This window comes from Molossus molossus, unplaced genomic scaffold, assembly GCF_014108415.1.
Source record: "Molossus molossus isolate mMolMol1 unplaced genomic scaffold, mMolMol1.p scaffold_m16_p_16, whole genome shotgun sequence".
Lineage (NCBI taxonomy): Eukaryota > Metazoa > Chordata > Mammalia > Chiroptera > Molossidae > Molossus > Molossus molossus.
Genome location: NW_023425351.1, coordinates 63,279,784 through 63,303,411, shown reverse-complemented (window position 1 = coordinate 63,303,411; position 23,628 = coordinate 63,279,784). Strand labels below are relative to the sequence as shown.

The 23,628-nt window shown below is 48.5% G+C and overlaps 1 protein-coding gene across 1 annotated transcript in view; it reads right to left on the bottom strand.

Annotated features, from left to right (window-relative positions):
* Positions 1-23,628, bottom strand: part of FER1L6 (fer-1 like family member 6) — a 104,658-nt gene that overhangs the window by 26,459 nt on the left and 54,571 nt on the right. The window contains exons 20-28 of the mRNA XM_036263931.1: positions 18,933-19,067; positions 15,604-15,753; positions 7,408-7,518; positions 7,004-7,165; positions 5,963-6,143; positions 5,180-5,397; positions 3,613-3,735; positions 2,187-2,226; positions 925-1,040 (exon numbers count right to left, since the gene is read on the bottom strand). Coding sequence (XP_036119824.1) covers positions 925-1,040; positions 2,187-2,226; positions 3,613-3,735; positions 5,180-5,397; positions 5,963-6,143; positions 7,004-7,165; positions 7,408-7,518; positions 15,604-15,753; positions 18,933-19,067 — 1,236 coding nt within the window. The remainder of the gene's footprint in view (positions 1-924; positions 1,041-2,186; positions 2,227-3,612; positions 3,736-5,179; positions 5,398-5,962; positions 6,144-7,003; positions 7,166-7,407; positions 7,519-15,603; positions 15,754-18,932; positions 19,068-23,628) is intronic.

The window sequence follows — 23,628 nt, the reverse complement described above, 5'->3', positions numbered from 1 at the left end:
AACTATGACAAACTTTTTAATAGCTAATGGATGTCATTGGTTTCTGGATATAGACTATTATATATATATATATAAATTTTTTTTTTATCCTCACCCGAGGACTTTTTTTGCTTTTATCTTCAGATAGAGGGGGGAGAGGGAGGGAAAGAGAGAGAGAAACATTGATATGAGAGAGACACATCAACTGGTCGCCACCCACACGACCCCAACCGGGGCTGGGGACAAACTGCAACCGTGGTACATGCCCTTAGCGGGAACCAAACCTGGGACTCTCTGGTCCGCAGGTCAATGCTCTAACCACTGAACCAAACTGGCCAGGGGTAGACTATAATATTTTAAGGACATATTCAAATCAATATATGTTCATTAAGCATCTAATTCTTAACACATAGAAAGTGGTGAAATAGTTGTTTTTATTATAATACATACTGACATGTGTTTTCCAAATGGGAAATTATACATAGAAATGCAAAATTGAATTGAGTTTTAGGTTTGGTAATAAAATTAAATCACTTATTCAAATTTTCTATCAAAATTACTTACCTAAATTTGTTATCTAATACATAATTTCATACTCCCAGTTTTCATACCCAATAGCCTCTGGCTAATGTTAAAATAGGTCTGGCAGAAATGACTTGAGCGTGAGTTAAAACTCCTGCTATTTGGAGTGTGTGCACACCTGCCTGATGATGACAAGCTTGAAGAGGTGAGTCAGTTACCTGGTTGGACCCCAGCTAACCAATGTGAGTTATGCCCCTTTTAATATGAGGATGTAGAAAGCGGAACATTAGCAAGCTCCACGGTCTCGGCTGCTTGTTAAGATTATAATAAAGACAAAGGCATTACTAGGCTTGATGGGGCATCAACAGAACCCCTTCTGAGCTTCCCACCCCATCCATGGTGGCGACGGCTGTGTCCACACACCTTCATGACAGCCAGGTTGGGGATTTCATCTTCTTTGACTTTCTTCTTGAGCATTTTGTCTTTCTTCTTCTTCGGGCCATCTTCTATATTCACTGCTACTTCATCTGATTTTGCCTCTGTGAATATCAAATGGAAATTGTTAGACTTCTCGTGGCTGTTGAGAAGAAACAAAGTCAAGCTCCCTTGTTCCCTTTGCTCTGGCATGTGTCATGACGCTTCTTTTCCAAAACAAATAGCGTTTTGCTGTAGGACTGCTACAGTCTGTGCATTACAGAACCAGAGGAGATGCCACTCACAGTAACGCAATGGCAACAGACCCATGGGGCCTGGCAGTGTGCTGGCCTGTCCATAAATGAGGCACACAGCAGACGAAATAATTTGTCCAGTCATCCAACTAGCAAAGAACAGACCCAGGAGGGCTGACTCCAAAGCTTTGAGTTACATTCCCTCTCAGATCTGTTTTGGAACTTGAGATTCATCTAGTTTAACAGTCTGAGGCACACATATGTTCAGGGTCTTGCACAGTCATGAATGTAGTTAGAGAGATTACTCAGCAGAAGCAGGCTCTAGAAATAAACTGCCCGAGACAGACCTCTAGCCCTGCTATTCTCTAGCTGGGTAAACTTGGGCATGTCACCCAACCTCTTCGTACCTCTGTTTCATCATCTACAAAATGAAGAGAGTACTGCTTACATCACCAGATGGTCTTAGAACTGAGCCTGACTCTGGTTTTCCTGCTCCCATCGATGTCACTTGAAACAGCACTGGTCACTTGGTGTTACTGCTGTTTTTAGGCCGAGACCTTCTGTTGGCCTGAACTGAGTTAACAGTCATTTCTAATCCAAGGCCTCTTTCATTGGACTACCTACCGCCAGACCAGATCCATCCAATCCTTGTAAACTGAGTTTTGGAGGCTAAATCCAGGTCACCTCTATTAGAGTTTATCGTGTTGGTTTTGGCCTGTCATCCCAGCTACTTCTATTCTTACTCTGCTGTTTCTACATTAAGACTGTCAATGTAGGGACATGAGCCAAAGGGTGGATTTCATCACTGAACTAGATTCAGGAGACTTGGGATCTGGTCCCAAACCAGCTCAAATCAGCTACACAACCTTCTTAAAGTGCCGTCACCCTCCTGAGGTTGTTTCCTCGCCTGGGAACCGAGAGGGTACAGCTCTGACGTCCTCCCATGGCTTCCACTGTATAACCCCTCACCCACATGGCCTGATTCTATGTGCAAATGTCCCCAGAACAGCTACGTACCTGTATCGCCTTTTTTCTCTTTGGGATGTCTCTCCCTTTCCTTTGAGAAAAGACAGAGACAAGATGATCGACACGGGCATGCCTCTTTATTAATCCTGGCTGCTAAGAGTCCTAATCCAGTTATCTCCACCCTCTGCCCCAGAGAAAAGGTGCCCACATATCCGAGAACAGTGCCACCAAGCTTCAGACTCCCTTGTCCCCAGGTGAGTGTCTCTCAGCCGCTGGGAAAGCGATGCCCCCCCCCCCCCCCATCTCCCAGTTCCCTGGAGCATCATCTCAGTGGGATCACCTCAGTCTGCAGCTGTGAGTTTTGCCTCTGGCATGTTGGGTTGCTGGGTTGGTCCCAGGGACTGGGGACGTTAGCAGAGAGAGGAGAAAGGGCTGAGCACTCACCGAAGTGGTGTGTCCAGCGCAACAAAAGGAGGGAGTGGGAGGCCGGGACTGACATTTGGCTTGTTTGTTTAACTATATATCAAGCTCCAGGGACAGTCCTAGATGCAGAAACTACGGTCTTCCCAAACTCGAGAATCAGAAGACTTTCTATGCAATTATATATGGTGATATCTGACTCATTTTCCTTTCTTTCTTTTCTTTTTTTTTTTTAATCCTCACCCAAGGACACTTTTCAGTATTTTGTTCAGATAGAGTGGGAGGGAGAGAGAGAGAGAAACATCGATATGAAAGGGACACATCGAGTGGCTGCCACCCGCACGACCAACCAGGGCCGGGGACAAACTGCGACGAGGTATGTGCCCTTAGCGGGAACCGAACCCGGGCCTCTCCGGACCGCAGGCCGACGCTCTAACCGCTGAGCCAAACTGGTCAGGGCTCCTTTCCTTTCTTATTCGGGGACGAGCCATCTTACCAAATTCAGCCACTGAGACCCCCTCGCTACTGGTTCCCCAGCTTTCTAACTCCACCCCTTTCTTGCTCCGTGTGCATGAGGCCCTGCTCTGGCAACGTTCTGACCACTCCCATTTGCTAAGCTTAGACCTCTGCCTTTACTTGGACAGTTTTCCATATGAACTTAGAATCCCGCCGGACACCTGGAGCCCTTTGAGCTGGGTATCTCCAGATGTACCTGAAGCCCCCATCACTGATGCCCACCTGTCCAGAGACCCCATTTCTCCTTCCCGAGCCTGACTGCTGGGCAGATCCTCCAGATGCCATGCTGGACTGAACCTCCGTCCAGCGTTTACAGCACAGCTGGTGTCCCAGGGCAGCTCCAGCCAGAGGGTGGGGAGCTAGCACTCTGGGTCCCTGGTCCTTCCAGGCTTCGAACCCTTCTGCAGTGAGCAGGGTCACACCTGAGTAGGGCCTGCTATAGTGGAATTTAAAAGAGGGGATGATGTGGGATGGGGAGAGTGGTGGTAGAGACAAGGTTCTTATCGGGTCCCTTGATCGCCACAGTCAGGGGAGTCGCTACCTTCTGCGCTTGCTTCAGGGAGGCATAGTATTTGGACCACCAGTCAATGACGTTTTCAGCAGATTCATCCGCTATGGTCCTCTTCCTCCTTTTGGTAGACCTCCGGGAAGGTTTCCTGGCATCCTGGCAAAAGACGAGGACAGACTGTGAGTCGGGCCCATGGATCTGCTGGTGGCCGACTGGTTTCCTGAAAAGAGAACACACCGGTGCACTCTGGGAGGTGGGTGGAGGCGTTGGCAGGTTTTGTGGTTGCAGCTCTCTGCACCGCTTCAAAAGTGAACGTTGAACAATCTGTTCATTCACTTGCGCGTTTACTCGGCAAGCGTTTACTGGACAGATGCGAGATACTGTGCTTGACTTCGGGGATGAGGGGGGAATCAGACACAATCCCCACACTTGGGAAGCTTGGAGTTCAGGTGGGGAACCAGGCTTCTGACACAATGTGGTATAGTGGACAGGGCATTAGCTTCAGCAATTAATTCAAATTTGGGGCAATGATACCTGCCTACTTCACAGTTGTTGACGATCAAGTGGCATAATGTAGGTAATTCTCCTTCAGCGTCATTTCTGATTTGAATGGGTGCAAATAAATGACACCTACAATATAAGTGATGGGGTAGCAGAGGCAGTGATACATGTTTGGCAGAAAGGTCATATCTGTTGGAGAAGACGCTGTCCCATTGGAGGAAGCTATCTAAGCAGGCATATCATGTACCCAATATCTGTTCATTCTCTCAGACATCTCTTGAGTCCTTACCCATGATGTGCCAGCACTCTATCAAATCCAGGGAATACAGAGATGTTTTTAAAAAACTATCTTTGACCTAGTGGGGCACACAGTTTTATTGTGGCAACAAACAAGATGAGAATTCTAACATAAAGTGCTGGTGCAATGCTGGCGGGAGGAAGAGGACCCCTCGAGGTGTCATAAAGGGGCGCACTGAGCCCGAATGAGATGGGAACAGCCTGAGCAGACATCCATCAATCTATGTTACCCTGCTTTTCATTTCGGCCTTTACCATTTGCTAGGACTTTCTTAAAACTGCCTTCTTCTTCAAGTCAATTGGTGCCCAGGATGTTGTACTTAAATTTACAGCACAGAACGATAAATCACATCCGTGGCTTATGGTTCTTTGTGTATGTGTCCATCTCCCCTTCCAGAATCTCAGCTGGCAGGGGATGATGAGAAATGTCACTTCTTTTAGAATCAGAGGATGCATCTTTTTGTTCCACATGACCTTGTACAAAGTCGATTCTAAATATCTGTGGACTAGGTCTAGATGCAGAAACCACTGTCTTTCCAAGCTAATAAACTGACAAAAGTTTCTGTTCAATTAACTATTACTGTCCCGTTCGACTGGCACTGTAATTTCATATACGTTGACAAATCTGATTTTACATCAGTGCTGCAAAGTGGGTATGCTATCCCCATTTTACAGATGAGGAAACTGACACTCAGCAACGTGAAGCTGCTTGCCCATGGTCGCACAGCTAGTAGGTGGGGGGATTAGCATCGAGAGCAAACTCTAACGAGCCTTGTACATACGATGAGGGATAATATTCTGACCTTAGCTTTTCCGTCCTGCGGTGGTGCCCGGGCTGCAGGTGCGTGGTCAGGCTCCAGCATAGGGGATGAGTCAGGGATGTCAACCAGGCTGGCCTGCGGAGCCTGGGCAGAGTCGGGCACCACCGTGGGAGGTGGCTCAACATCCACGTAGATGTGATCTGTTGGAGGCTCCTGGGAGGAGCTGAGGGGCCCAGAGGGCTCAGTGGCTATTAGTGAATCTGAAATAAGTGAAATGAAAGCACATCAGGTGAGGCAACTGGGCTGTAGTACAAGGAGTTCATTTCAGGGGCCCAGTGCTGGGCATCAGACAGATCTGGATGCAAATACGGCACGTTCCCAACATCTCTGATCCTCATTGTCCTTATTTTTATTATTATTATTATTTTTATCCTCACCCAAGGACACTTTTGTATTTATCTTGATACAGAGAAGGAGGGAGAGAGGGAGGAAGAGAGAGAAACATCGATGTGAGAAAGACACATCAAGTGGTCACCACCCACAAGACCCCAACAGAGCCGGGGACAAACTGCAACCGAGGTACGTGCCCTTAGTGGGAACCGAACCCGGGTCTCTCAGGACCGCAGGCCGACGCTCTAACCGCTGAGCCAAACCGGCCAGGGCCCTGCCATCATTCTTGAAGTAAGACTCTGGCAACCAAACAAGTGGGACTTAAGGAGAAAATTCTTCAGAAGGATCCAGTTGACCAGGGGCATCTTTCCGCAGGTCCCATGGGGCACAAGGCTTTGCAGTCTGCAGCCCCAGACCCCCGGAGGAGCTTCTTACCTTGCCCAGCTTGTGTCCCATCCACCTGGGAGGTGAGGGCAAGGGGCTCCCTGGATTTGCACAAGAACTGCTTCAAGCAGTTGATGGTGTAGGTGCCCACCAGGGTGCTCCTCCCGAAAGCTCTCCAGTCCACCACGCAGATGCTCAGGGGCGGGTGCAGCAGCTCATTCTCGGGCAGCTCCTGAGGGGAGAGGCCAGGATGAAGTCGGGGCACTGCCTGGGCTGAGCTGGCTGCTGGCGGCTGACCTGTCTGGGGGCAGGACCACAGTACGCCTGAAACCCTTCCTCCCCCTGTCCCTCCTTGTCATTCTGTTCTTCCAGGCCACCCCTATAGCTTGCCAGGAGTGTGGAGCGGTGCCTTCCCAAGCCAAGGAGTGATCACCCCAAATGTGAAGAGCGGCGTTCAGAGTTCATCCCAGGCTTGAAGGGCAAAGCCACCCACTTCCGAACGGCAGTAGTTGCCACGTTTTACTTTGTCATTATTCACCAGGAGAACTTGCATCTCCAATGGAGGCTTACCGAGGCCCAAGATACAAAAGCGAGCCATTTAAGGAAATCACTGTGGAAGCATAAATTCACATATAAACTACTTCCACATTAAGTACAGTTTTGTTAATCTAACCATTACAATGAGTTTTCTGAGGGTATGTTCTCGGCCAGTGGCCCCCAAACTTGAGTGTGTATGGAAGGGTTCAGCCAGTGCTGCCTGAGCCCCAGCCCCCAGCAGTCTCTGATTCAGCAAGTGTGGGGTAGGGCCTGAGAATGTGCATTTCTAAAACATCCCAGGTGATGCTGACGCTGATGCATGGAGGGGCTACACTTTGGGGAACCCCTGTATGATCTAACCTGCAACCTTTCCAAACAAAACAACACAACAACAAAACGTCTATTTTCTCTCATTCTGAACTTCTGGCTTTGTACTAAGTCCGACTGTTCTTCCTTTCAGGTAGCAGGCACCCCAAACTCCCAAACATCTCCCCCAGGCAAGTCAATCTGCAGGAATGAAGGGCGGGAGCAGGTGGGGAAACGAGGTGCCCGCACCACTTCGAACGCGTCTGCCTGGATGCTGAAGTTTGGGTTGTTCTTGTAGCTCTGGATCACGCAGGACTTGACTCCTCGGCCCCCGCACTCGATGAGAACCTGGGGACGATCCACCGAGAGCAGCTGCACCTTCTTCATTTCTCGGACCCCCCAGAAGAGGACCTGAGGAGACGACCCGCAGAGCTGTCACTCAGAGACCCAGGAAGGAGCCAGCAGGAAAGTCCACATGCTGCCTGAGAACTCTGTGTTCTTCCAGGAACGGGCTGTGCAGCAGCCCAGGGCCCCGTCGGACCAACCAGTCTCCTTCCCACCCCACCGTTCCCCTCCTGCAATGTGCTACTGTGCTGCAATGCGCCACTGCCCTGGGGTCCCAAGGATCAACCCAGACCTTCCCTGCGCCATACCTCCACTCGGTATTTGCTCAGCACTGGACGGATGCTGGCAGGAACCGGGTAGAGCTGGGAGCCATCGGGTGGGTCAGTGGGAGGGAGCCCTTGCAGCCCAGATGAAGGGACCTGCCGCAAAGAACAAGTGCTGGTTAGAAGGTCACGGGCAGCTAAGGAAGGCTAGCAGAGCCCCCGAGCCCTGGGTCCCCCAGCCCTCCTCCCACCTGGCGACTGTCAGTTTGTTCTCCGTGTCTAGGAGTCTGTTTCTGCGTTGTTTGTTCATTTATTTGGTTTTCTAGATTCCACGTATAACTGAAATCATTTGGTGTTTGTCTTTCTCTGAAGGGATTAAGAAGTACAAAGTGGCGGTTATAAAAACACTCACAGAGATGGAAGGTACAGCATAGGGAATTGAGTCAATATATTGTAATAACTGTGTTTGGTGTCAGATGGGACTAGAGGTATTGGGGTGATCACATCATAAGTTATATAGATGTCTGATCACTATTCTGTATGCCTGGAACTAATACAATATTGTATGTCGACTACAATTGAAAAGTTTAAAAAATGACCCATGAAAAGAAGGTATATAAGCAGACAGGTTTCATTTCAGTAGAAAGACATTCTCATAACTAAATACCTTAATTCCTGGCCGTAGATGAAACACAGACAGACTGGATAACAATCTAGGCAGGAGATGATGAATGCTGGGGCCGGATGTGCCGGTGGGGATGGAGAGGAAGGTCATGCGTGTTTTATGTGTCACTGGACTTGGTAGTTGAAAGTGGAGAATGAGGGAAAGAGGGTATTTCTGGGACTGTCCCACCCCAGTGAGACACATGTGGCTCACTGATGAATCTGAGTTGCTTTCTTTTTTGTTTTTTCCCTCATTCACATGTTATCACCATTAGCTGAATTATGTAATTGATCAAAACCCTCTCCTCCATAAAAAAGACAGTCATAATTTTAACAAAAGCAATGTTTCCAGCTTAAAATGCAACCAAGATGATGTGTGTTACCACCCTTGTTTATTAACTGACAAGTGCATTCACTCACAAGGTGACCCTCATTTAGTGAGCACTTGATGAGGTGCCACAAAGTTCATGGGTAATGAGCTCTCCATAAGCTCCTAAAGAGGGAGGTGGGGGTGGGGTGGAGAAAAGCAGACAGACCCCTGAGACCTGAAGAAACGACACCGGGAACTCCAGCAGTGGACTAGGGAAGGGGTTCCTATCAGAAGCTGACCCTCTGAGACTTAACTAGTCCCCATTCTGCACTGCTACAGGATTCCCGGTTAATCCAACAGAAACCACGAGCAACCAGTGAAACAGAAAATGAAGTCTTTCGGAGGCAGACCTCCAAGGATGAGAAGACGTCACTTCCTGTGCATTTGGTGCTGACAGAACTGCAGGGGAACGATCAGCCTTTATTCAATCTCACGCAAAGGACTGAGAGTCCTCAAGGAAAGGGTCCTTCTCCCCGTGCAGGCCACCCCTCCTGCCTTCAGGACCTGGCTCAACGCGTACATCTTTCAAGGTGCTGCCCCTGATTTGACCCCGGCCACTTGGGGCCATTCTCCTACCCTTCAGTCCTTGGAACGAAGCGTGTCCTCTCTAGAAGCTTAGTGCAGAAATTCATGGACTGAGCCTGGACACCAGGCTCTCTATGTGACCCTGCATGAGTCCCCTTCCCTCCCTGGGCCTCTGATATTGGACCAGGCGACCCTTCAAGCACCTTGGAAGTCAGATGTTCGGTTTAACATTGCTTTGGGGAAGGAGGGTCTCGTCACTGGGGGTGTTTGTCTGGCTTGGCCAAGAGGAAGAGTTTACTTCATTTCATTCTCCAAGCCCCTCAGGGGTGTTCCACATGCAGTGAGTTCTTGGTAAATGTTTACTGGCTGACTCACGTGAGCTCCATATGCCTGGAGAAGCCTAATTGCTCATCACAACCTGCAAAGCCCAAACATATCACCGTTTCTTTTCCACAGACATAGTCTAGTTGGCAGTGGCAGATGTGATCAATTTAATTATAAGAAAGCTCAGAAAAAGCAGACAGCAGACACTGCGAATGCCAAACAGGCTCAACCAAGGAAGGTGCGGAATGAACCAGACAGAGAAGCTGGGACCTAATGAGGATGCATGCCTCATGCTGCCTGGCGGCGAGGGCTGAGCGACTCAGCTGCACGGCGTCAGCCCCCGAGAGAGCTCCCTGGTCCTCGAGCTCCGCAGGTGCAGGCACAGAACAGCTGGGATGGGGCAAAGGGCGGTGCCTCTGGTCGTGGCTGCTAAAAAGGTCCATATGTTCGTTTGCTCGTTCTGGGAAATGCCCTGGCGAAGCTTTGTTCTGTGAGTGTCTAAGAGCCCTTAGTGCTCAGCACAAGCCTGAAGTTCACTGCACGCTGGAGATTAAACGACTTTGCTCCCAGCCAGGATGAAATTTTTTCACAATGAAACGGGGCAGCTGCTGGCTTATAAAACTACATGGTGTGTAGTTACTGGGTGCACGGGGCCAGGGCAAGATAAAGAGTTGTTATGAAGGCAAAATGGGAAGAATCAGGGGCGAGCAGGATAAGTTGGCCCAAAAGCCAGATTGCTCTAATATCCCAGGAGAGACAAAACATCAGAACCTCAAAGGAGGTCCAGCTGCAGGGCCAGGATGGGACCTGGGGTGCAAAAGGAACCCTCTCGGGGTCATGCATGACAAGCCTGTAAACAATTGATTTTACGACAGCCTGAATTAGACAGAAACCCAAGCAACGTGCTGTAGGACGGGAGACATTTAATCTGACTGAGGTGGGGGTAGGGTAAGCTTCCTGCAGGAGGCCTCTCTTGTTCTGAACTTTGATGATGAGCGTTTCCCGAACTAGGTCAATGAAGTTCGGAGGTTGGGGTGGGCAGAGGGGCAGACATTTTAAACAGGGTGACTGCATGATAAAAGCAGCGAACATCTGTGTGAAGAGGTCCGGGAGCTGGAGCAGCCTGCCATAAAGAGCCCATAGTGTGGGTAGAGTAATATGACGAAGTGTGGGGTTGAACAAGCAGCTTAAAGAGAGTTTAAATGCATCTGGCCAGTGTGGCTCAGTGGCTGAGTGTCGACCCATGCACCAAGAGGTCTCTGGTTCGATTCCCAGTCAGGGCACATGCCCAGGTTATGGGCCCGATCCCCTGTGGGGGGCATGCAGGAGGCAGCCAGTCAATGTTCTCTCTCATTGATGTTCTCTCTCTCTCTCCCTCTCCCTTCCTCTCTCTAAAATCAAGAAAGAAAAAAAAAGAGAGTTTAAATGCCAATCTATAGAAATTTGACATTCTCGTATAGGTCAGATTTTTTTTCATAAGCTATAAAGAGTTATGCAAAAACAAAAATGTTTCATAGTCAAAAACCTTTGGAAAATATTAGATCTTCTCAGTCTAAAGCATGGTCATGGGTATTTCCAACCCACCAGAGGGATCTACTCCGAGGCAGTTCCCAAACTGTCTTTTCACTTATTTGGAGGGACTGCATTTAGTGTAACAGCAAGAACAAAAACAACAGACTTTGGGAAATGTTTCTGGAGGTAATAAGAAGCAGAGAGTCATTGATGATTTCTGAAGAGGAGGGTGGTATGGTCCAATCTGTGTTCTGGAAGGACTGTGGAGGATAAAGTGAACAAGAAAAGGGCAGGAAGCTAAACTACCAGGAAAGAGGTCAACGCCACAGTCCCGAGGAGACAAAGAGTCTGTGAAAACAGGGAGAAGAAAGCCGTCCAAGGAACAGGCTTGGCCTGGCTTGGACCCAGATGCAGAGTGAAGAATTAAAGCGGAGTCTGAATTTTCAAGGCTGGAAGAACAGCGGGGCTACCAGCCAGGATCAGGATGACGGGGCGGGAGGAGGCAGCTAGCCTGGGCAGGGGTAGGAAACAGATAATGAACTCAGTCTGGGGCACAGAAACACAAGGTCCTAAGTCCTTCTCCTGAGACAGGAAAGTGTTCCAGATGAGACTGAGGGCAGCGGGTGACAAAGGAAGGCATTTTCCAGCTCCCATGGCTCAGCACGTACGGCAGGCACCATGCTCCGGCAGCTGTGCTGGTAATCAAATTACTTTTAGAACAAGTGATCAAGTAAGAAGTCCTAAGGGAACCCTAATGAATTTCATCTCTGAGGCTGCTTGCCTCTGACGATGCTTCTTCTATTAACTTGGCTGTCGGGGAGCTGCCGCCTGCAGGAAGTGAGGGAGGAGGAGAGGTGGACCATGGAATGGAGAGAGCCCGAGCTCAGAGGGCCCGTAGGGATCAACAGGTCCAGCCCCTCACTGGCAGATTAGGGGACTCACACTCAGGGCACTTCAGGAAGCTTCGTGTAATGAAAAAAGCAGTCGACTGAATCCAATTCAGTTAACCTTGAGTCTCAGCTTTTCAGCTTTCTTTTTTGTTAAGTAATTAAATGTGTTGGAGTAACACCGGTTAAAAACATAATTGTCAGGTGTACAAGATTATAACTTGATATCTGTATACTCTATTGCATGCCCCACACCCAATGTCTAGTTTCCTTCTTCTTTTTTTTTGTTTTTTGTTAGTCTTCACTCAAGAATATTTTTCCACTGATCTTTAGATAGAGTGGAAGGAAGGGAGAGAGCAAGCGAAACATCGATGGGAGAGAGACACATTGACTGGTTGCCTCCTGTATGACCCTGACCAGGGCCGGGGATCAAACTTGCAACCCAGGTACATGCCCTTGACCAGGAATCAAACCTGTGAGCCAATGTTCTAACCACTGAGCAGCCAGCTACAGCTCTAGTTTCCTTCTTTTACCATATATTTTATAAAACTACCACATGATTCAGCAATCCCTCTTCTGGGTATTTACCTGAAAAACATAAAAACAGCCCTGGCCGGTTTGGCTCAGCGGTTGGAGTGTCAGCCTGCGGTACAGAGAGACCCGGGTTCGGTTCCCGCTAAGGGCACGTACCTCGGTTGCAGTTTGTCCCCGGCCCTGGTTGGTCGTGCGGGTGGCAGCCACTCGTTGTGTCCCTTCACATCGATGTTTCTCTCTCTCTCTCTTCCTCTCTTTCCCTCCCGCTCTATCTGAACAAAAAATGGAAAAATGTCCTTGGGTGAGGATAAAAAAAAAAAAGAAAAACATAAAAACACTCATTCATAAAGGTATACGTCCCCCTATGCTCACTGCAGCTTTATTCACAGTGGCCAAGACGTGGAAACAACCTAAGTGTCCTTCAGCAGATGACTGGATAGAGAAGATGCGGTACATATACCCAATGGAATACTAGTCAGCCACAAAAAGATGGAATATTGCCATCTGCAACATGGCTGTATTTTGAGAGTATTATGCTAAGTAAGAAAAGCTGGAATATAAAACAAAAAGGAAGAAAACCACTGACGAAACGAGCCTCAGCTTTCTGACACGTGAAATGGGAGCCTGGGCTAGACCAGCTTCCCCACGTTAGCCAGGCCGCTCCTACTTCTACCACGTGTGCTGTTCTCCAGGCAACGCTGTCATCACGCATGGCTCTGTCTTTAAAAAGGGAGCTTCCTGAGGCTAAGTAAAACAAGGACCACTTGCCATAAATTGAAAGTACTTTAAAAATTAAAACAAGCCCTGCCTGGTTTCTCAGTGGTTAGAGCATTAGCCCTCAGACTGAAGGGTCTCAGGTTCAATTCCCAGTCAAAGGCACATACCTGGGTTGTAGGTTTGATTCCCGGCCCTCGTGGGGGTTGTCTGGGACGCAACTAATTGATGTGTCTCTCTCACATCGATCTTTCTCTCTCTTTCTTTCCCTCTCTCCTTTCCACTCTATCTAAAAATCAATGGAAAAATATCCTCCGGTGAGGATTAATAAAAAAAAAATTAAAACAAAACATGTTATTGGAATATGTAATGTGAAGCATTTCTTAAACTTTCTTTTCACTGTATTTTGCTTCAGTGTTCCATTTCATAATAATATTACTACTGCCCTGGCCAGTTTGGCTCAGCGATTGGAGCGTTGGCCCTAGGACCAAAGAGTTGCAGGTTAGGATTCCAGTCAAGGGCACATACCTCAGTAGCGGTTCTGTCCCAGACCTGGTTGGGGTTGTGCAAGAGGCAACCAGTTGATGTGTCTCTCTCACATCGATGTTTCTTTCTCTCTCTCTTTCCCTCATACTCTATCTGAAGATAAATGGAAAAACATCCTCAGGTGAGGATTAAAAATAATAATATTACTACTAATAAAATAGGTAGTATTTATTGAGTGTTTATTCCAAGCCAAGGACTTTAGGCAGATTACCACCCCCACTTTGCAGGTGGAACACAGAGAGGTTAAGTAGCTCACCCAAGGTCTACTCTAAGAAGTGATGGAAATGAGCTTTGCACCCATGGGATCCACTCTGTTAGCATAGGTAGCTAGCTAGGTATTCACAGAGGAGGGGAGCAAATGGAATCAGACATTAAGCCTAATGAACTAGGGAGCTCAACTGGACATTAAACATGATTCACTAGGAATTCACAGGCTACCCAGAGGACCGCCACGTCCTCCACCAAAGAGACCTAATCCCTGAGCAATCCGCAAACTGTCAGGAAGAATCCCCCGGGAACAACCAGTCTGGAAGCAGGATTATCGGGTGGACGAGAGTGGGGGAAATTCCTTTATTAGGCCCATGTGCAGCAGAACCAAGACGGTGCAGGGGGAAGTAAGCGCAAGCGCAGTAGAAACCAGATGATGCAGCGAAATCTGGGGGCATGCGCAGTAGACGCCCAAATGGCGACATGAAAGAGCGAAGTCCAGCCTGGAAAACCTGGGAAAAGACTGATTTTATAGGCAGGGGATGCGGGCAACCTGTGAGGGCTTGGGTAGGAGACCGGTTCGTTTGAAAGAAAGCCTGCTCTCTCTCAAGCTGGAGGTACACGTATAATCAAAGCTTAGCGAAGGCCCATCTGGGTAGTTTGTGCAGGCGCCCATTTGTCACACGTGTCCTCTCTGTGGCAGCCGCACGGCTCGGCGTGCAGGCCCCCGCGCCGGTGCAGCAGCGCAGTGCCCCTGGAGCGCGCCCCAGCAGAGGCTGAGCTGGAGGACCTGGGCCCAGCGTGATGGCTCCTGGACCCTGACCCCTGTGTGCGCCGCCGATGCTCAGCAGGCCTGGGACCCTCCCACAGCGACAGGGAGCCGAGCCGCCTGGGTGTAGATGCAGCGCCCAGCACCTGGGGCAGGCCTTTGTTTTCACTCCAGTAAATCTTACCACCACACCTCACCCCCCACCCCCCATGAGTGGGTCCCGCAGATGCTTTTCTCTTGTCTCCCTGCAAGAACCCTATTTCCACCAGCAACAACTCCATCGCCTTCACTCTTACTTATTCTTTGTGTTAGGAATGCTTGTCTTTCATTTCTCTACTAGTGAGATTTTTTTGGAAATTGGGATTTCTGAAAAACAGGCTTACCTGTAGAGGGACTGGTCTAACCCAAAGGTAAAGTGCCACCTGTCCTCAGGGAATGAAATGGTCCAGGAGATTAATCTCTCTGACAGAGGCCCACCTGTCACATTTGGTTCTCTACTGGACAGCCAGACTCAAGAGTCTTAGCTTTCCGGCCAAGTTTCCTGACTTTGCTTCCTGAAAAACTCTTCCAAGACATGTGTTTATAGACTCCCCTACTTTCAGTGGGACAGATTAAGAACTCTTTGTCTTCAGGACACTGTGTGATATGGTGTAAGGAGCAAAAAGCTTGAAAGGTCTAAATTCAGCTCTCAGGCCAGTTACCAGCTAGCTGCATGATCAGGTAAGCCAGTCAGTTGCCTTCACAATCAGTTACGATCTTTGAAATGGGAATCATAATATCTATCTTAATAGGACTGAGGAAGGCCCAGTAGGATGAAAGGTGCGTGAGGCAGCAAACACACCACCAGGCACATGGGAAGGCCCACCAATGTCTGCTCCCTTCTTCTTTGCTATCCCCTTATGGTCTGTAGGGAGCTCAGGGACTTGTACATACGGCTACTCAAGCATTGTTGACTAAACCCAGAAGAATATTTCTTCCTGGGATTCTAACGTCAGCACAGGGGCATTGGGAATCGCCTGTGTTCTTAAGTGACACCTCTCAGATGCCCAGAAGGCGACACCTCCAGACACAGGTGTGCAGGGAGGGACCAGGCACACAGTTTCACTGATGTTCACTTCCAGTGAGGCCCCTTCTCTGGCCAGGTAAACTAGATAGACGACGAGTGCAGATGGCATTTTTACTTCACTTACCTGCAACAGCTCAAATACGGCAAGGAGGTCCCCTCCAGAGAGATTCCCACAAAAGATGGGGTGATAGCTCAGCCTGGGTGCCTCATAGTCCTGGTCAGCCAGCTTCACAACAGGAGCAGCCACTGTGGCTCCCAAATACTCTGGCTTACCCTAAGGCACAAAAGAAACACATTTTCGGCCCCCATTGCCAACTCCCTGGTTCTGACCAGCATCAGCACAATTTTGGAAACAATCTTCGCAAAACTGTCAGCCTCAGCGTCTCCCTCTTGCTACTGTCCTCGTATACCTTTCCAAGGCTTGGGCTCCCAGGGAAAGCTCCAAGAAGGTCACCTTGGGACTTCCTGGCCCAATACTATCTTAAGGGGCTCTCTCTCCTCGGCATATAGAGCTCAGTGGAATAAAATTAAAATAATCATCTAGGGTAGACTTGAAGAGGAAAAGGAGAAATAAGGTGGTACCCAACGTTCCCAAAGCTCTCCAGGGCAGGAAACCAGTGTGCTCAGGCGGGACACTAGACCTTCAGCTGGAGTCCCACCACCCTATGGCCTTTGGCCATTGACTCAACCTTCTTTTGAGCCTTATGCCTAACATAGGGGGTTAAAACTACTACCTGTTGCCCCAGCCAGGTGGATCAGTTGGTTGGAGCATCGTCCCCTACAACAAAAAGTTGTAGGTTCGATCCCCAGTTGAAGTGTGTACAGGAGGCAGCTGATCAATGTTTCTCTCTCTTTCTCCCCTCCCCCCCATCTCCTTCCTCTCTCTCTCAAAATCAATAAATATATCCTTGGGTAAGGATTAAAAAAATAACTACTACCTGTTAATAAGGACATGAAGGTTGATGTGATGACATATGTGCTTTACACAGTGACTGACATACAATGAGTGCTCAACACATGTAAGATGATGACTATGATGATGATGATGATGATGATGATCATGATGATGATGATGAGAGGTCAGTATTTTTAAGTGATAGGGCAGTTCTACCCTTTTTTTTTTTTTTGGTGGTAAACAAGGGTGCTAAGATATTTTTATATGTGTGGATGGACGTGGTCCGTGAGGTTAAGAACTATTCGATGGCACCATCTCCTGCCTCTTCCCCACACCTGCTCCCGGGAGCATGGGCCAGAGCATGGGGCTGCTTTGCCTGCCGTTCATCTCAGGGGCTCCTGGAATGTAAACTCCATACAGGCAGGGTTGACTGCTTCATTCACTGCTGCATCCCCTGGCACAGGGCAGTCACTCATTACGTATCTATGGAGTGAAAGCTGTTGGAGTAACGTCTTCTGAAGTCCAAGGACAGCGCCCACATTCCCTCTGGCTGAGGCTGGGTTTGAGCAGTTGCACCACTTTGTTGCCTTTGGATCATGGACCAGCATGTGCGTTCCTGGTTGTTGACGGAAGCTCGGGGGAGGTGGAAATGGGATTTAGTTCAGTCGCGCTCAGAAACAAAGCCGCCTGCTGGTATCCACTGGTAGGGTCAGATCTGTTCCTAATCTGGGTGCAGGTCGGGCAGCTGAATGACATGCTTATACTTGTTTTGTCCATGATCCAACGGGAATAATTAAAATTAGCCCTGGAACCAAAAGAGTCAACACAAACCCAAGCAACAAACTTGCCAAACATAAGCTTATTTCCTAGACAGTCAGCAGACCCTAACGAGGGCACAAGGAAAGCTCTAGACTGAATGTGCACATCTGCCAGAGTCCGAACCTCGGATCCGACTGTCCCCACAGGATTGTGGGCCCAGAGCAGCTGTGGCTTGTGGGGACAAACGGGATCTTTGCCTGTCTAGATTCATCTCTCCAGGAGGAAAGTACAAAACGCTCATAATTCTTTTTCTCTCCTCCATTTCTTTTTCCTTTACATGTGAGAATGTAAGTTTGGTTTTCTGTGCAGGGTTTGGTTTGGGGAGGGGCAACAAGCATGGAATGGAGACGTAGGAGTCTCAACAGCGAAGGGCGTCCGAGGGAAATCCATGGAGCAGGCTGGTCTAGGGGCGCTTTCTAAGGTGCTTGATTGTGGTTACTGGTTTTAAAATAAAAAACAGGATTGGAACCATGTTGTTAGGAACAGAATTGGAAAGGTGCTTATTTTGTAGCTGTCTCTACAGAAACTCTACGCCATATGCCCAAGAGTAGGATTCACATTCCATAAATATATACATCTCGCTCCAACTTACAGCCGGGGAAACGGCACCCGGGGGGTGAGGTGGGGAGAGAGGGCGGAGGGCAGGGGAGATGGAGAAGTAGAATGTGTTTCTCCAGGCACATAGCCACACCAGCCACGCCCACATGTGCAGAACAGAGTGGACACAGGAGGTAGGTTCAAGTTCTGGCTCTACCTCCAGCTAGCTGTGACCTTGAACAAGGCATTTGACTTTTCTGGGTCTCCGTTTTCTTCTCTAGGAAGCAAGAGGGTGATTTGTGCGCTCCAAGGCGCCTGCTCACCTTCTGTAATTTTCCCACCCTGATTTCCTCCTGACCTTGGGTCAAGGTCAGAGCTGCGGGGACGCTTGGAGGTGAGGAGGTGAGGAACCTTTAGGAAGGCCTTTCAGAACAAATGTTGTGCCTTACTATATTTGTGCTTCTGCTACTTTCCGAGGAAGTAGAAACATCAAAGAAAATAAATAAACTTTTGCCTTTCATTTTAGACCTCTTAATTTTAAAAATATTTTATTTGTAATTTTAAAAAATCTCCAGTTAGCTTCTGAATCTATCCAACATTTCAGAACACAGAAACCTTTGGAGAGGGTGAGGTTGAGTTAACACCATAACAGAAATGGGACAGAGATGAATGCGGTGTTGCAGGTTTCAGAAGCAACAACCAAGAAAAAAAGGAAGAATCAGTTACAAAGGGTGAATCGGTGACAATACCCATCCATTTCCTTCCAGCCAGGCGAGACCAGTAGACACCCCCTGTTTCAAAAGGCACGGACATTTTCATTAAGAAGCAACAGGACATGGGACCAGCCAGCGGCCAGGCACACGTGGGGTTGCTCTATAAAGTGTCCTATTCCTGAGGCTGTGTCCACCGACGTTCTGCGACCCAGACCCTACTTCACTGCAATCTAAAGGGTACTCTAAGTGAAAATCCCTTTAGTGACGCAAATGATCACCTCCGATTTCCCTGGGTCTCTGATTCAGAACTGGAGGGGTACTGTCACCAATTTAGCCTTTGTAACTGGATCTTTATTCGTGGCTTTCCCAGGTCAGGATTGCCTCCAGGCACATCTAGATCCTAAGCATTGACAGGCTGGTTGAACAAGGTATGTTAGTAGAACAGGGCATTTTGAGCAAGGCACAGTGAACCCGTCCTGGGACACTCACCACCGCGTCACTGTCGTACAGCTCCACCACCACCAGAGGTGGGGACTCGGCCAGCTCCTTGTGGTCTCCGTGCAGCACCAAGTCATTGAACAGCAGCATCTGGTTCCAGGTGGGGGAGAGGGTCTGGGAAATGACCTGGAAGGGGGGTGCCAAAGTAAAGGGAAAGATCATTCAATTTAGAGTGTAGGGGTTCCAAGGTGCACTCCACAGATAACTTATGAATGGCAAAGAGAATGCACCCTTGTCATCATCACTCACTCATTCAGCATTCATGGGAAATGTAAACCAATGTACTACTAAGTACTAGATGCCAGTGGATGAAAAGATTCCCTGCCCTGCAGATGTTTACATGTGTTTTAGGGGGTAGAGTCACAGCAATGTGTAATACCCTGGGTGCATACATCATTTCAACTCAGTCCTCACAGGAGTGCTGTGATGATAACACTCGCTACCCTTTTATTGAGCACTTACTACGTGCCAGCTGCTGCACTTCACATGCACTGTCTCTGGGAGGTGCATACAGTCATCTACTCACATTACAGACCAGGAAACCGAGGCTCACTGATCCAGAGACTGAGATTCCACCTGGGTCTCTGGTACCAAAGCCCAGGGTGCTAAACTCACTCAGCCTCACCAAGTAGATGTTAATATCTCCATTTTATTGAAGGATAAATTGAGGATAGAGATAGCTGATGGTTCTTCACTTGTGAGCAAATAAAATTTTGTCATCAAATACTCTAAAGTGGGATTTGCATCTAATATTTCTTCTATCAAATTCTACTAGTTTGTGGATATTTATTTGACTGCATTGAAGAGACCAGGGTCTTCAAAATAACCCTCACCATTTTGCATGACATCATTCTTTTTTTTTTATCCTCACCTGAGGACATTTTTCCATTTTTTGTTCAGATAGAGCAGGAGGGAGAGAGAGGCAGAGAGAGAGAGAGAAACATCGATGTGAAGGGACACATCGAGTGGCTGCCACCCGCACGACCAACCAGGGCCAGGGACAAACTGCAACCGAGGTACGTGCCCTTAGCAGGAACCGAACCCGAGTCTCTCAGTACCGCAGGCTGACGCTCCAACCGCTGCGCCAAACCGGCCAGGGCGACATCATTCTTTCTACCTCGGCAAACTGTGATCTTGGTAGTTGGCTACACCCATTATTCAGATGGAGAAGCCAAGGACAAAGAAGGACCACAACTTGCATAATTGGTCCAGAGCTACAAGCGGCTCCCCTAGAAGTGGCTCACAGCCCCCCTGCCAGGCCATTCAAGTGGCACCTTCAGAAAGGAGGTTGTCATTGGGCTTACATCCTCTACTCTGTTTAGTTGGATGTTTGAAACATGTGAGTTTTACAGAGCTAAGGGCTACGGTTGTTTGTAGGATGATGGACTCTGCACCTGGGCAGAAACTGCCCATTGAGATGTGAGGCCAGTCCTGGAAAGAAGCTACAGCCACATCTTTCTCTCTTCCAGGCTCTGCAGGCAAATGGGGGGCTTCACAGGTGACCATGGCCCAGAGGCTGCAGGGTCCCGGGGAACTTCCACACCACCTCCAAACTGTACCTTAACTTCTCACTGTTCACTCCAGGAGGGAGCAGAGAGAGATATTTGGCCTTGAGTAACTGTCTAGGTTCCAAAGCCCAAATAAAATTGTCATCTTAGAATTTTACATCAAGTGCCATCTCTAGACACAGCATGAAATCACTGGCACATTGGTCACCAAAGAATTTTTTTACGGCTCTTCTTTATCTGAGTCATAAAAATAGCATTCATTCCAGTTTCCTTCCTCTCTTGCTTTTGTTCATAGAGTATTTTATGCCTCTGACATGGCAAGGTTTTTGATGTACATTTCAGATAAAATCTTAACATTTTGGACTAAAACTGAATCATTTCAACCAGTCGATAAACAGGAGTTAGGGTGTTGCTATGCAAAGCTAGCCCGTGTCAGTGATGGATATCACAAAGAACCACGTGTTCCTATGTTGCTTTTAAAAATAGAAATGTAATCTCTTTTTTATGTGTGTGGTATGTGCCCCTAGCGGCAACCGAACCCAGGACTCTCTGGTCCGCAGGCCGATGCTCAACCGCTGAGCCAAACTGGCTAGGGCAGAAATGTAATCTCTTTTGCAGCATTCACCCAGTGGTGTGATACCACGGCAAATGATGATCCTCACAGTGTGTTTCCTACAGAAATATTTTTATGTATTCCTTGGCACTCGCCACTTGATAAAATTCCAGAGCCCGGCATTCATCCACTCATTCATTCAACATGTGTTTATTCAGGACCTACGATGTGCTAGGCACAGTATTAGGCACCAACACAGCATCCTGTGCTTGGCAGGTGCTCCAGAGCTATTTGCATGAATGAATGAGTGGGCACTGGCTTCTCCTCAGAGTTGTTTCCATGGGCACCTTCAAGAGGTATTGTCAATCTCACCCAAACAAAAAATAAATATTCTTCCACTTCACTGCCGAAGTGCCCGCCACTAGCCTCATTTCTTAGTTTCCTTAAGGAGTTATGCATTATAATCATGTTAAATAACATTATTTGGGAGATTATAGTTCCACTTGGCTAAAACTTTAAAGAAAGAGTGAGGTGCCATGTATAGTGCATGGCTTTAGCATCAGGTGCCCCTAGGTGATTCAACCTCTCTGATCCACAGTCTCCCTCATTTAAATGGGGCTAGAACCTACCCTGCAGAGTTGTTATAACCACTGTCTGAGATAAAGTGTATTCAGTACCTGGAACACAGTAGGCACTCAGTAAGTGCTGTGACCCCCACTCCACTCCACCAACACTCTTTTATAAGTGAGAAAACATTTACTAAACACCTACCACTGTCCGTCGGTGCGCCCGGGTACTGGTGTCTAACAAAGACCATTCGTGTCCTCGGGACTCAGCATCGGTCTGGCTGGGAAATCTCAGGCCTTACCTCTGCGCCCTCAGAGAGCACCCGACTGCCCTAAGCCCTCCTCTCAGCCACCCAGGCCCTCCCTGCTGCGTTCCCCAAAGCCCCTCTCTCTGGGCTCTCTCCCACTCCCTTTACCCTTTAATCACCACGAGATTTCTAAGACCCACATCCTCAGTGGTGTCTGGGATGACGGAATTCCCTTCTGAAATATGCTGTACCATTACGTCACTTTACAGAGGGTTGGTGTGCAGGGCCAGCCCTTCGGAGCCTGTTCGCCCTGAGCTCGTGTGGCAGGTTCAGGTGGGAGCTACCAGGTGAACTGGTGGAGCTCAGGTACGACGGCGGGGACCCGGGCTCAGCTTTCCCCGTCATCAAGAGTAGCAGAGGGGCTGTCACACACAGACCAGTCCTCCCCAGGCAGCGCAACACTGAAGCAGGAGGAGAAACTGGAAACTGGGAGCAGAATCGTTAAGCAAAGTGACATTGGAATCAGACAACCTTGGTATCCATTGTGGCTCTACCATCTGCTCCCTGTATGGCCTCTTAGCCTTGCCTTCCTCATCTGCAGAATGGGGACATGAATAACATCCACCTGTGGGCTGCAATGAGGTGCAGCACACAATGCATGCACACTGTTTAGCATCATGCCCGACACACGGGGAGCTTTTAGTAAATGACAGTAATAAAATAAAAAATTTAAATTTAAGAAAAGAATTAGGTCCTTGGTTCAAAGTATGGAGGCAAATCCTGGGGCTCAACAGAACCTGTTTTCCCTTTCAAACAATGATTTGATAAACAAATCTCATCCGTCCCTTTGAGATATGGGTCTGAATCAAATGAAGATGCTATTGGAGATACAAAATAGAAGGGCGATCACGTGGCAGCCCAGGGAACTCATTCAAGCCTCTGCCCCACCCTGAGGTCTCTGAGATCTCTTCTGAGCGTCAGGATTCCACAGCTATAGCTGGCAGAGGGGGGTCCCAGGGGTCCACCCTCAGAGAATGCCCCCTGCTCTGGTGGGCAGCCTCAGTGACCAGCAGGACAAGCAGTCACATAGAAGCTATGATAAGCAAGGCACTGTCCTAGTGCTTTACCCTGTGAGAGGTAAATCCACTGTCATTATTTGTATGTTACAGATCAAGAAATTGAGGACAGAGAAGGTTTTTGCTTGAGTTCACACAAGCCAATAATTGGAAGAGCTCGGATTCGAACCCAGGCAATGTGGCTCCAGGATTTGACTCTTCATCGCTGCACTACATACTACCTCTCAGGACAAAGGCAAAATCTTCTGCAGTCGTCTGTTTTCAAGCTCGTTCTTTAGAATGGAGTCACCTCCTTCTGAGGTCTCTCTCACTTCCCTCCCAGACAGAGCGAAGCCCTCTCTTCAGTGCCTCTGGGAGACCCAGCACTTTGGGGTTTATCACACCGTAGCTGACTCATCCGTCCAGAGGACTGCCTGTCTCCACACCCAGGTCACACAGCACACAGGAGCAGGGTCGACCTGGTCCCACCCCCGCTCACCGGAGCCCAGGCCTGGCACAGAGCGGGCACTCGGCAGGTACCGGTGAAGTGGGCACATCCCTGGTTCACATTATGATCTCCGTCTGTGTGTCATAAATCAAAATGCAATCTCATCCGTCACCCAGATCACAGGCTTCACTTTGGAAACATCACCCCTTGTAACATCGACCAACATAATGGTCACCATTCATCAATCGCTTATTCCCTTCACTGTTTGCTTCTTCACAGTAGCCCTATTTTAAGAGGACAGACCAAGGT